Source organism: Mus pahari, chromosome 5 (genome assembly GCF_900095145.1).
Source record: "Mus pahari chromosome 5, PAHARI_EIJ_v1.1, whole genome shotgun sequence".
Taxonomy (NCBI): domain Eukaryota; kingdom Metazoa; phylum Chordata; class Mammalia; order Rodentia; family Muridae; genus Mus; species Mus pahari.
The window spans coordinates 17,059,763-17,072,943 of NC_034594.1; the positions used below are offsets into that span (position 1 = coordinate 17,059,763).

At 46.4% G+C, this 13,181-nt stretch overlaps 1 protein-coding gene across 3 annotated transcripts in view; it reads right to left on the reverse strand.

The window, feature by feature from the left end:
• Lman2l (lectin, mannose binding 2 like) overlaps positions 1-11,747 on the reverse strand; it is a 21,948-nt gene extending 10,201 nt beyond the window's left edge. The window contains exons 1-4 of one of the 3 annotated variants that reach the window (XM_021197554.1): positions 11,517-11,747; positions 9,922-10,040; positions 6,548-6,665; positions 5,689-5,771 (exon numbers count right to left, since the gene is read on the reverse strand). In XM_021197554.1, the coding sequence (XP_021053213.1) occupies positions 5,689-5,771; positions 6,548-6,665; positions 9,922-10,040; positions 11,517-11,700 (504 nt within the window). In that variant the 5' untranslated portion in view covers positions 11,701-11,747. Of the gene's footprint in view, positions 1-5,688; positions 5,772-6,547; positions 6,666-9,921; positions 10,041-11,516 lie in introns of those variants that run through there. The other 2 variants (XM_021197553.1, XM_029538755.1) reach the window with 2 other exon arrangements.
• Positions 11,748-13,181: the final 1,434 nt, after the last annotated feature.

Below are 13,181 nucleotides of genomic sequence, written 5' to 3' on the forward strand. Positions count from 1 at the left end.
ACAGAGACGGAGACAGAGAGACGGAGAGACGGAGACAGAGAGACAGAGACAGAGAGACGGAGATAGAGAGACGGAGACAGAGACAGAGAGACAGAGACAGAGAGACAGAGACAGAGAGACAGAGACAGAGAGACAGAGACAGAGAGACAGAGAGACAGAGTGTGTCTTCTGCTAAAAGCACATCAAGGAGCATTAAGGACACCGGCGTGGAGCCTGAAGACTAGTAGCAGCAAGCTCACCATTTTTAACTCCTCTGTTTTTTTACCACTATGCTGGGAATAGTTCTTGCTGTTTTAGGAAAAACACATGCGTATTTGGAGTTAAGAAGGCAAAGATCGACAATTACTCTTAGCTAGTTGAGAAGAAAATGCTCACGTGTGAGCAAGTATGTGCATGCCCAGGGCATATAAAGAACACAGGCTGGGGGCACAGTGGTACATGTGTACCCCAGCTATTCAAGAGGCTGAGGCAGGAAGAGTGCCTAGGACCAGAATTTTGATACCAGCCTGGGTAGGATCAGTAGGGTATATTCTAGAATTCTCTAACAGATTACCAATCTATACATTTGAAACTTTTATCAAAATAAAATAATGATTTATCTGGACCTGACATCCATCAGATCTTAATCTCCCAGCTTCGTAACTATGTCTTTAGACAGCTGCTATATGATGTGACCTTTTCATTTGTAAAAAAAAAAAAAATGCCTATACAGATTTGCCTTCTTCCCTGCTCTGGATTTTCTGTAGCAACAGAACAAATGACTCCTCTGCTAGGTGCTGCTAGGAGGCAGCCTCCTCTTGAGCCATGCATATAAGCCCTCAGCGCTATTGGCCCTACAACGCTAGCCCTTCGTACGGGAACAGAAAGGACACCTGAGTATCTAAGCAGAATCTATGCTCCTCGGAGCAGGCAATAATCAAAGCTGAGACACACGACTTCATCAGCACCAAATCCCATTGGCCTCCTACTAGGTGACTGACCTCTGCTCTCAGCTCCTCAAAGGCTGTGGAAAAAGGAGTACTTCCAGGTCCCTAGATAATGCTTATATACTTGAGCATCATCAGCTAAGAAACTTAAAAAAAAAAAAAGAAAGAAAAAAAAAAAAGGTGTCACATCTAAGCGTTAAAACACGAAAATTTAAGAAATCAGAGTTCCTTTGAAAAATATTTCCCTAGATGGTGGTAGCAAAAGCCTCAGAAGGCAGAAGCAGACAGATCTCTAAGTTAGAGTCCATCCTGGTCTACAGAGCAAATTCCAGAACAGCCAGGGCTGCACAGAGAAACCCTGTCTCAAAAAGAAAGGGGCAGGGGAGATTCCATGGGCCAAAAAATAAAAGACCAAGTTAAGATTAGTTTATCAAGCGAAGGACTAAGGGAACCCAAGGTGTGCATACATGTGTGCTTGCAGGTCTGTGTTGTTAGTGTGTGTGTGTGTGTGTGTGTGTGTGTGTGTGTGTGGCGGGGGGTGTTAGGGATGCTGGTCTGTGGTGTGTAGGGGGGGTGTCAGGGATGCAGGTCTGTGGTGTGTGGGGGGGTGGTTGTTAGGGATGCAGGTCTGTGGTGTGTGGGGGGGTGGTGGGGATGCAGGGGGTTTGAGCTCTCCACTTTCTGGGCATGAGTTCTATTACTATTTCCTCAGCTTGAAACATGTTTTGAAGACATTAGTGTTCATTTTCTTCCAGTTAAAAGGAGAATCTATCTATCTATCTATCTATCTATGTGTGTGTGTGTGTGTGTATGTGTATGTATATATGTATGTATGTATATATGTGTGTATGTATGTGTATATGTATATATATGTATGTGTATGTATATATATGTGTATGTGTGTATATATATATACACATATATATACACACACACACACACACACACACACACACACATATATATATATATATATATATATATATATATAAAATATGGGGACTACCTAGACTACAACGTCCAGGCTAGCCTCATCAAGGCAGACTGGGGAGCTGCTCCTCTCACTCTTGGCTGCTGCTTCCTCCCATGGGAGAGGCTCAAACATGTCATAGACAAAATGACAGCCCAGCCTGCCACCAGCTTTGCTCTTCTGGGTTGTCATTCCAGGAAGTCTCTTGCCACTAGACTCCGGTTTCAACTGAACAAAGACATCTGTGCTCCAAGGGTGCTACCAAGTTCCCCGAAGTGTTCACCGACATCTGGGTTCACAGGAGAAAGAAATATGATCTTCAGTGGATGGGTTCCTAGGGTCAAAGGGCTATGGACTCATCTTTCAACCACATCTAAATCAACAGAGACATCATCCATGGAACACTTGACCCACCCATAGTGGGTTCAGGTATGTGCTAATTAAGGTGATGATTATCATAATGTGAGAACATTTTTAACCACTCCATAACGCCATGCCCACTGCTGGCAGTCACTCTCACCCGCCCTACTTGAGAGCCCAGCTCTGGACAAGCCCTCTCTACCTTGTCTCTGTAGATCTGACCAGATTTCATAGGAAAGAGCTCATAAGATAAGCAGGACTCTTGTGACCCATAGCAATACTTATTTTATCACGGAATATTCCAGCTGATGGACAGGTGTTATCAACGTTTTGACTGCTATAACCATCTGTGCCTTTTCGTAGATCCTCTAACTTCTCTTGGCTATATACACACAGGGGATTCACTGGATTAGAGAAGCTCTATCTTTAGCCCGCTTTCCAACTCTATCATTTTACATCCCCACAAGTATCTGTAGGTTCCAAATGACACCCACATCTCTGCACTCGATCTGGTGGCTGTGAGAAGCTCACCATGGTCTCATCTGTGTTTCTCTAAGTTAATGACGTAGGGCATCAGTTCATGTTTACTGGCCATCCATTTATCTTCTTCAGATAAAATCTACTCAGATCATTTGCCTATTATTTTATTAGCTTATCTTTTTATTAAGTTGTAGCAGTTCTTTGTATGACAGGTCTTTATCTATTCTAGCAATGGCTCTCTCGTAAGATCTGCCCATACTTTCCTCCATCCTCAGGTGATTCCACTTTCTTGGTGTGCTCTCAGCGCCGGGCCCGACAGGGTCTTGCGCACATGAGGCAGTACTCTTCCGCACTACTCCACCAGCCCTACTCCCGACAGTGTGCTTTGAAGCTCATAAGTTATTACTGTTAAAACCTATTTTGAGAGCTGGGCACAGTGGCGCACACCTTTAATCTCAGCGCTTGAGAGGCAGAGGCAGACAAATCTCTGAGTTGGAAGCCAACATGGTCTAAAAAGCAAGTTCCAGGACAGCCAGGGCTACACATAGAAACCCTGTCTGGAAAAACCAAAAAGGAAAAAAAGACATTTATTTTATGTGTCTGTGGGTTCTTCCTGCATGCATGTCTGTGCACCACATGCACCCAACAGATGTCAGAGAGGGCATGGAGGCTGCAGAAGCAGAGGTATGGACAGTTATGAGCTACCATGTGGGCACTGGGAACTGAACCGCTACAAGAAGGCCTGGTGCTTTTAACTGCTGAGCCATCTCTCCAGCGCCAGGTCCTTCCTTTTGGTGAAGACCGGGTTCCCTGTGCTTCTTTTTGTCATTTCTGCTTTTGTTACCAAATCTAAGAAGCCAAAATCCCAGAGGCAGAGATTCTGGAGTCAGACCTAGGACCTATGGCCCAAGGAAGCGCTGCAGACTTCCTTCTGCTCTTCAGAGGCTCGCTCACAGGGCAGGGATGGTAACAGCTGCAACAAAGAGTTGCTACGAGTAAATAATAAACTTGGACCAATGCCTACATCCTTGCATGAGTAAGCAAAGTAAACCACATCATTGAGAACATACATTTGATTTTATCCTGAGACAGCCCCAGCTGGTTGGATATGGAGAAGACGACAATTTTCTACATTCTCTGGACTGAACAGAAGCTCAAAGAACTGAAATCACACATATGAAAACAACTAACATCTCTCCTCTCAAGAAAGAAATCAGCCGGGCGTGGTGGCGCACGCCTTTAATCCCAGCACTCGGGAGGCAGAGGCAGGTGGATTTCTGAGTTTGAGGCCAGATGAGTTCCAGGACAGCCAGGGCTACACAGAGAAACCCTGTCTCAAAAAACCAAAAAAAAAAAAAAAAAGAAAGAAAGAAAGAAATCAAGCAGTGGCTGGCTGGAGGTCTAGCACCAGAATGGTGACCTTCAGGACGGGGAGACCAGACAAAAGCTGCTACCTTCAACAACACAGCTTCTCTAGTCTGGTCATTCGCAGGGAAAGAGGAGTAACACTGTGAATGGTCTCACAGCCCAACTAACAACCACTGGGGCACATAGACTCACTGTGGCTAGTGTGCCTAAGAGGGAAGAGAACCAACAGAAACTATGCAGCTCATGCGATGCAGAATGTGACAAGGCGCTGGCCTTTCTTTCTAGCCTCTATCTGAAGCTCTCTACTTCCTTATCCTCACTGTCCCCTCCCCGAATGCCTTAGCACACGCTCTCCCTCATCATGGACCACTGGCTCCTTATCTTGCAAACCTCAATGTAAATGCCTTGTCCTGGAGGAAGGCTCTGCAGCCAGCACTACTGCTGTCCCTTCAAGGACAGATGGGTCTACTGTGTCCTCTAAAGGGCCCAGAGTCTCCAGCAATCTCCACTCTACAGAGCACAAAGACAATGCTGGTCTTGCATCTAACAAGGGTTTGATGGGCCTAGAACAACAAGGAGTCCAGAGGAAATGGAAACACAGTTCTAACTGATCCACAACAGGTTAGTCACCTAACCCAGGTCTCATTTTCCAGCTCCTCTAAAGTGACCTTGGGAGATTCTGACCGTTACTCTTTGAGTGTGGCACACACAGTAGTCATTGTCACATTTTACATGTGTTCCTGATACATCTTTGGGGGAGTAAGTGACCTCCACCCCCCACTCCCAACCCTGTCTTCTGAAGAGTGGGTATCCAGGGACAGCTTGTCAGCAGCAGTTCTCTGCCGTCTCAGGCAGTGCCACAGAAGAGGCTACAGTCCTGGGCCAGCATAAGCAAGTACTGAAGAGCCCTCAGAGGTAGTTAATGTCTCTGCACTGTCCAGACACTAGATTCCACCAAGACACTTAGATCTGAGTCAGGTATGATGGCCCCATTTGCAATCCCAGGACTCAGAAGGCTGAGGATAAAGATCTCAGGAAACTCCAGGCCAGCTTGGGTTACATAGCGAGACCTTATTATTATAAATAAGTGCAGTGGTCTCATCAACTTCTATTAACTTAACCCTTTCTTGTTAGTGATGGAAACTGCTGCCGGAGAAGAGAAAGATGCTGGAAATGGAGGGCAAGTGGCAGGAGAGTACACAGTGATGAGTAAAGTCTGGAGCACCCATCTTTCCTCTTCCTTTGGCCTCAGTTCCAGAAGCTGCCTTATAGAAATGAATGAGAACCCTGCTGGCACTATAGGAGAGCACCCAGTGTGACTAACAACTATTTCTTAACAACTGCTAGAGTCACAGGCAGTTCCCTGGGGAGGGGGGGGGGGAGACAGAGAGAGAGAGAGAGAGAGAGAGAGAGAGAGAGAGAGAGAGAGAAGAAAGCGCTGCCGAGGACACTATCCTTTGAAGTCAACAGTGGGCCCTCCCTGTCTCTCCTGCTCCCTCCTGTGCTCTGTGCTCTGCTCTGCTCCTGGGGGAGGTGGAGGCTGTGGTCAGTGCAGCTGCCCTAAGCTCTGACACTCGCCATTACCTCGTGCTGCTTCTCCTCATTGGGATAGGTGTCTACAAACACTCCCAGCCCCACAAATTTGTCCATGTTTCCAAACACAGGCCCTAGAGAGAGAGAACAGATGATGAACAACAACATACAGCTAAGAGTGGACAAAGGGAGAGATCTTACATGGCAGAGGACAGAGTGATATTCAAATGGCTCCAGGTATTTCCCAAGATGAGCACACACACATAAAAGCACCCAGCAAAGTGTATGACCTACACCCAGGCCCATGAACAGCTGCAGAAGTTTGCTGCTAAAGGCAGGAAAAGAGGGAAGGCCACTGTAACCTTGTTTGTACTATAGTAACACCCTATCCCAAACTGGTTGCTAAGGCTCCCCTACCTACAGAATTCTGCTTCACAAACACTTGGTGACGATTATGCCCCCAAGAGAGAACTGAATTCCCAAGTTCTACTCCTTGTTGCAAGCGACCAGGTCAAATCAGGTTCAGCCTGCCATCCATTTGGAGCACCAGCTCCAACAGCAGCAAGAACAACAAGAGAATTTTCTCTTGGCTCATGCATGCTGAGATCCTAAGTGTGTATCAGAAGAAACCAGCACACCAGCCTCCAGCATTCAGGAGAGAATGCATTCAGTCAGTCAGTGGCCAGGCTTCACAGGAGAACACAGGAGAAACCAACAAGCAAGGACTCATCTGAGGACGAGCCAAGTTCAGACTGCTTAGGACTCAGACCCCATTCTTCAGCAGGCTAATATTCATTCACAAGCATCAAGGAAGAGGAAAAACTAGAAGGAAGGGCCCGTCTCAGAAAGAGGGCACAGGGATCAACAGGCCTGCTACACCCATGTAGAAGCAACCCAGGGTCCCTAATACCTGGCTGCATTCGGTCCTTTGTGTACCAGATTGCCAGGCCATCTCCGTGCAGATTCTTCTTGCCTTGGCCGTGAATCTTGAAGTGCACCTGCAGTTCCCAGTCTTTCAGGAAACATGGCTAAGGTGAGGAAGACAAAGGAGTAAGACAGGAGCATGAAACCAGAAACCCATAAAGCCCTCACAAGCTGTCTACAGACTTGGAAAGCAGCTTTGGTAACTAGAAGTCAAAATGAAGTATAAGACTAAACAGATGGGCTGGAGAGATGGCTCAGCAGTTAAGAGCACTGACTGCTCTTCCAGAGGTCCTGAGTTCAATTCCCAGCAACCACATGGTGGCTCACAACCATCTGTAATGGGATTTGATGCCCTCTTCTGGTATGTCTGAAGACAGCTACAGTGTACTTACAAATAAATAAATAAAGAAAGAAAGAAAGAAAGAAAGAAAGAAAGAAAGAAAGAAAGAAAGAAAGAAAGTTTTTTTTTAAAGTTATTCTTCTAAAAGAAAGACTCTAAAAAGTGGGGCTTCCAAGAAAGGTCAAAACCTCATTCACTTAAAAAAAATAATAAAAAAAAAAAAAGCTAAGTCCCACACAGAGGTTTCCAGGGATAATTAGCAGATGTTATTGAAGAACTCTAATTAGCTAAAGCTGGAATTCAGCCAAGCTGAGGGGCAAGCCTGAGTTCCCAAGAGAACAGACAGTAGAGTAAGTTACCGTCCCCCAAACCTTTGTGCCCATGGCTAGGAAGCATAAATGTGCCAGAGACAGATGCTAGCTCCTTCTGAGTTTTGAAATTGTGTGCCAAAACCTCATAAAAAGGGAGGCGGGGAGAGGCTGGCTAAGTGTGTGACACAGTTGCAGTGTTTCCAGGAGAAACCAGGTTGAGTACAGTATTTGGTCTGGGGAGACTTCTAGTTAAAATCTGCTGTGAAGAAAGAAGGGAAGGGTTCAGCTGGGTTTGGCTGGGTTCTGCCAAAGGCTTTCCAAATAGATTGTTCTGGGCCTTGAACAACACAGTGCTTCATCATGTTCGGTTTTTCGTTTTTAATTTCTGGGCCATCATCCAAAAGACCTGGTGTTAGGAGTACAGAGCCACAGTGAGGGGGTGGATGCGTTCCTACTCTGCAGGGAGCCCTGGTGTCTCCAACAGTCTGCTCTATTCTGTCTTCTCCTGTTGAGTTATCTCTCTGCTGTGACATTTAGCTTTCAGGACAAGCAGAAAGCTGTCCTGTAGCCAGCAGGTAGTACAATGGCCCTGCAAAAAGGGCAGGACCAGAAAAGCCCACAATGAATCAGCAGGTAGTTGCAGCTAATTCTTGGCCTTGGGCATCACAATGCAGTTTTGATCATGGTGATTTTTAAGAGTGGCTCTGAAACTTTGCTGCATGTTTGAAATCCCAATAGCCGAATCAGTGGTGGTGGCTCACATGTTTAATATCAGCACTAAGGACGAAGGGGCAGGCAAATCTCTGAGTTCAAGGCCAGCCTGGTCTCTACAGAGTGAGTTCTAGGACAGCCATGGCTACACGGAGAAAGCCTGTTGCAAAAGAACCAAAAACAAAAACGAAGAACAAAAAAAGAAAGGGGGATATGATTACCAAATTGCTCCCAAGAAAGAAAGAAAGAGAAAAAAAGGAAAAGAAGAGAAAAAAGAAAAGAGGAAACCCAATGACCAAATTGTGCCCTACTCTAATTAAATCAGCATCCTGGGGTAGAACCCACAAATCAGCTCTAGTGGACAGTCAAACCGGAGAGCCACTTGCTCAAACTATGTATCTTAAAAGAGTTCCTTGGTTCATTCTGTTGAGAATACCGGTGTCAGAGACGCTTGTATTAAGGTATTAAGCCTTGTATAGTTCAATAACCCACAAGAGCCCATCGTGAACCTGGGAGCAGGTCTGAGAACAGCCTCTATTTCCATATCCACTGTAGCAAACTTTACACCAAGTCTTTTCATGCCCACTGTCTGGCTATATTCTGACAACTCAGATGGGTAAGTCAAGCAGGTATTACAGGAGGAGATCGGCCCAGGGCTCTTCACGCTGAACTTAGACCTGTGGGTCAACTGATTCTTACATATTCTACCATGACCCACACTGGGCTCAGTACTACAGCCTAGGTTTCGAGGTTGGCCTGTGTAGATAGCTCACGCCCCTCTGCTCCTTTACAACTCTTGGATAGAAACAGTTCTCTCCTATGAGATCCGCTTGAAGCATCTACAGCTAATGAGAAAAACCATGAAAGTGTAAGGTTTTCACGCCCTCATTCACAGGAGTTCAAACACCAAGGATGCCAAAGTCATCCCTGACATCGACCTGGAAGTGAAAAGTGTCGCTGGACACCTGCACGAGCCACCCCCAGGTGCTCCTTCCTGCCACACCTCCAGGAAAAAGAGGTAGCTAGAGGGGGTCCGACAGAGGACAAGCAAAACGTCTATAACGGCTCAAAGTGACTTTCTTTCTTTCTTTCTTTTTTGGTTTTTTGAGACAGGGGTTTCTCTGTATAGCCCTGGCTGTCCTGGAACTCACTTTGTAGACCAGAATGGCCTTGAACTCATACAGAAGCAGAAACAAACTCTTGACTGACACAAGAGAGGCCACTAGGATTATATTTGGGATAAATGCACTTCCAGATGTTTTGTTACATTTCCTTAAGTATCAAGCAGCACTGTCCCACATGCTGCCCAGGCTGTGACTCAATTTCTGGGCTTAACTGATTCCTCTACCTTACCCTCTCCCCCCAAATGATTTGAACTACAGATACACAGTACCATATCCAGAGTACAGAGGTTAAGGCAGAAGATTTGGGGGTAGCCTGGGCTAGTATCAAGCTCAAGGGCAACCTGGGTTACATGCTAAAGAAACAAACATACAGTAACAGCAAAAAGCCAAAAGTTTTCTGTTTAACAAAGTAATTAAAGTGTGGTATGTCAGGTTATGGAGAAAATGAATTATTTTGTCTAAGTTAGTGAGAAAATGAGTTATTTGTTCTAATAGGGCAATAGAGAAATATCTGACTCCTGTATTACGAAGTCCACCATTATCTGTAAACTAAAGACTTTTATTTTCTTTTTAATGATTTATTTATTTTTAACTTTATGAGCATTGGTGCTCTGCCTGCACACGTGTTGTGTGAGGGAGCTGAATGCCTGAGTTATAGACAGTTGTGAACTGCCGTGTGGGTACTGGGATTTGAACTCAGGACCTCTGAAGAGCAGACAATGTTCTTAACTACTGAACCATCTCTCCAGCCCTCTAAAGACTTTTAGTATCTTTAGAAGATGAACACTGGGGAAAGACGGTACGACGAAGTCATGTCAAAGTTACTCTGAGCATTTGTAGGACACTGAGGGTCCTAACACAGGAAGCCTCTTACCACCCGGTTCCACAAGGCACCCTGTTTACTTTGCATATCTGGAGTGAGGCGGATGTACTGCGTCATCACCATGGCGTTGCCCATCAGGTTCCACAGCGAAGAACTGCTTGTTCCCACACCTATGGGGAGGGGAGAATCAGCCCATAGTCTTCATCAATTGGTTCACAAAACCAGATCCTACATTATTTTTCCTTTAGTATTATTAATGAATACATGAATTAATGTTTTTCTTCTTCTTTTTGAATGGGACTCAATATTCTGCCTCTGGCTCCTGGACCACAGGTATCTGACCTCTCACCAAACTCCCTTCAGCTAAATCCTTCCAGCTGAAGATTCCAACTTCCTTCCCACCTCAGAGCTATCATTTACACATGCCACAGTAACATTAGTTGAGATCTGTATGTGCAGGTGAACTTTAGCACCATGAAAGGACAAGAATTTTGTCATTTATATCAGAAGAGATATATCCTCAAAAGCCTATGAGCTTAATCATATTCTTTTAAAATCAATCTTCCAGGCCGGGCAGCGGTGGCGCATGCCTTTAATCCCAGCACTTGGGAGGCAGAGGCAAGTGGATTTCTTGAGTTTGAGGCTAGCCTGGTTTACAGAGTGAGTTTCAGGACAACCAGGGCTATGCAGAGAAACCCTGTCTCAAAAAAAACAAATAAAATAAAATAAAATAATAAAATAATAAAATAAATCTTTCAAGTGTGAAGCTGATTATCCCCAAATCCCTTAGACTAAGTATCTCTAGGGTGAAAACCCAGACTAACCCATAATATCAGCAGGGACCAAGGCTAAGGAGGTACTACAACCAACTAGTGAAATAATGACATCTTAGTAACAGTGTATAGCTTTCTGCACCCCTTATCCACAGCTCTGCGAGAAAAACAAACTTGTATGAAGCTATAACAGCATTAATTTCTCTTCTTTGTAGACACCTGTGTCAATTTTTCTGACACTGAGCTGTGCTTAGAGACCTAGAAATCCCTGAGGAGAGCAACGCTAACCAGCCTCTTTCATCATCAGAGCTCGCGGCCCGGGAAGGCGCAGGTGTTCTAACCAGCAAACACACTTTTTTTTTTTTTTTTTTTTTTTTTGGGTTTTTCGAGACAGGGTTTCTCTGTGTAGCCCTGGCTGTCCTGGAACTCACTTTGTAGACCAGGCTGGCAAACACACTTTTTTATCCCCGTCTCCTTTCTCAGTCCGACCGCGTTCTACCCGGGTTCTTTCTCATGCTTTCTATCTAGAGCCGCCACCGCTCCATCCCGACACCGGCTCCTCGCTAATGGTCCTCAACCATCCTTCATTTATCTCAGGTCTCTCTCCTCATACTTCTGTCCAACTCCAAACACCTCTTCCTTCGAGCCTGACCCTAGTGACAGCTGAGAGCCCTACCTAGACCTACTAGAAACTTCTAGCGCTCGGAAAGGGGCGGGGGTGGGGGGCGGACCCTTGTCCTTAGGACCTGTGGCTCTTCAAAGGAGCGGGGGTCCTCGGGCCGCCCCCTCCCGCCGGTGGCTGCGTCCTCGAGCTCAGTCCCGGCTCGGTCCCCAAGCCCTCCCTGCACGACCACCTCGCCCCGGGCGCCTCACCCTGGTAGGGCTTCGACAGCGAGTGCTCCCGTTTCAAGTACTCCACCGCTTGACCCGCCCTGACATGCCGCGGCCCCGGCCCAGACCCCAGCAGAAGGAGAAAGAGCAAAAGCTTGGCCCCGTCCCGAGCCCACGCGCGCCGCCGCCACCGCTGCCACCAGGAGGGTCTCGAAGCCGCCGCCATCTTTCCCACCGCCGGCCCTTCATCAAAAAGCCCGCCCCGTGGCCCAACCCATTGGCCTGCGGAACCATCGGCTCCATCTCCCATTGGCTCCTGGAGAGTCCCCGCCCCCGCAGGTGAGTATCCCACCGATTGGCCGAGTAGTAGCAGTTGCCCTGCCAACCCAGGCAAGGGGCGTTGCCGAATGTCCAGACTCCCTTCTTTGCTTTTTGTCCCAGGCTTCACCAGGCCTGCTAGTAACAGAGATTCTTAGTTTGCGTTCTATAGTAAATTTAAAGCGATAAAACATTTTTTCCCCGATCGTCACTGCCATTTGTACCTACCTGGCCGCCAAGCTAACAGCCAAGAGGGCATAGAAGTAAAAAGAAAAACAGACAAATCCGTGAATAAAATGAGTGGAAGGAACTGATGACTAGCTGTGTTGGTAAAGAACTTGACGTGGGGGAGCATTAGGTCATCCCAGCACTCTGGAGACTGAGGCAGGAAGGCGGGGAGTTCAAAGTCAACACAGTGAGTTAGGGAGAGACCTAAGTAATTCATTAAAATGAAACGGCTGGCTCCGGGGTGGTGGTGGTCCACGGATTGTATTCCAACGCTTGGAGGCAAAGGTATTTGGATCTCTGAGTTCGAGGCAAGCCTGGTCTACAGAGCAAGTTCCAGAATAGCCAAGGCTACACAGAGAAACCTTGTCTCAAACAAATAGCCAAACCAAACCAAATAGACAAACAGCTGGCAAATTGTAAGATGTGTAAAGGACAACCCGGGTTACATGCTGGGTTGACGAGCACTATCAACCAAGATCACATGATGATATTTATAGAAATTAAGCGTATGCTAAATTCTGTACGAATTTCCAGGGTTACATGCTTTTATTGTGCAGACCTTGTTCCTTGATTTAAAATGATTGGTTAAATAAAATTGACTACAGCCAATTACCAGAGGGAGGGATTAGAGGTAGGTGGGTTTTAAGTTACTTAGTTGAAGGTGGAGAAGAGAGAGGAAGGAGGAGAAGCCAGGGGAGAAGAGGAAGAACGAAAGGAGGGGAGGAAGCCTCCATGAGAGGAGATGGACCATGAGCCCATGGCCAGGAAAAGCAGCCAAGTACTCAGGGTGCACCACTGGGGAGGTAGCCAGGCCAGCAGTTAGAAAAGTAGATTAGGGGTGACCCCTAGAAACTGTCAAAGCCAAATAAAATAGCCATAGTATGAGTCTCACTTACTTGTAAGCTGGTCAGGGATAAACTTAAATTGGTTGTACTACACCCCAGAGTTCATATTTCACCAAGTTCCAGCTTCCTGCCTGATTGCTCACTTCTTTCAGAAAACTAGCTTCCTCTTATCTACTTCCTCCTGGAGGTCTCCCTCGACCCCCCCACACACACACAAACCCCCCTCAGACCAGAGCATGTGTGCATTGCTGAGCTCTGACTCTGGTCCATAGATATCTACAATGGACTCATCAGACTTGTGTCTACATCTTCCCAA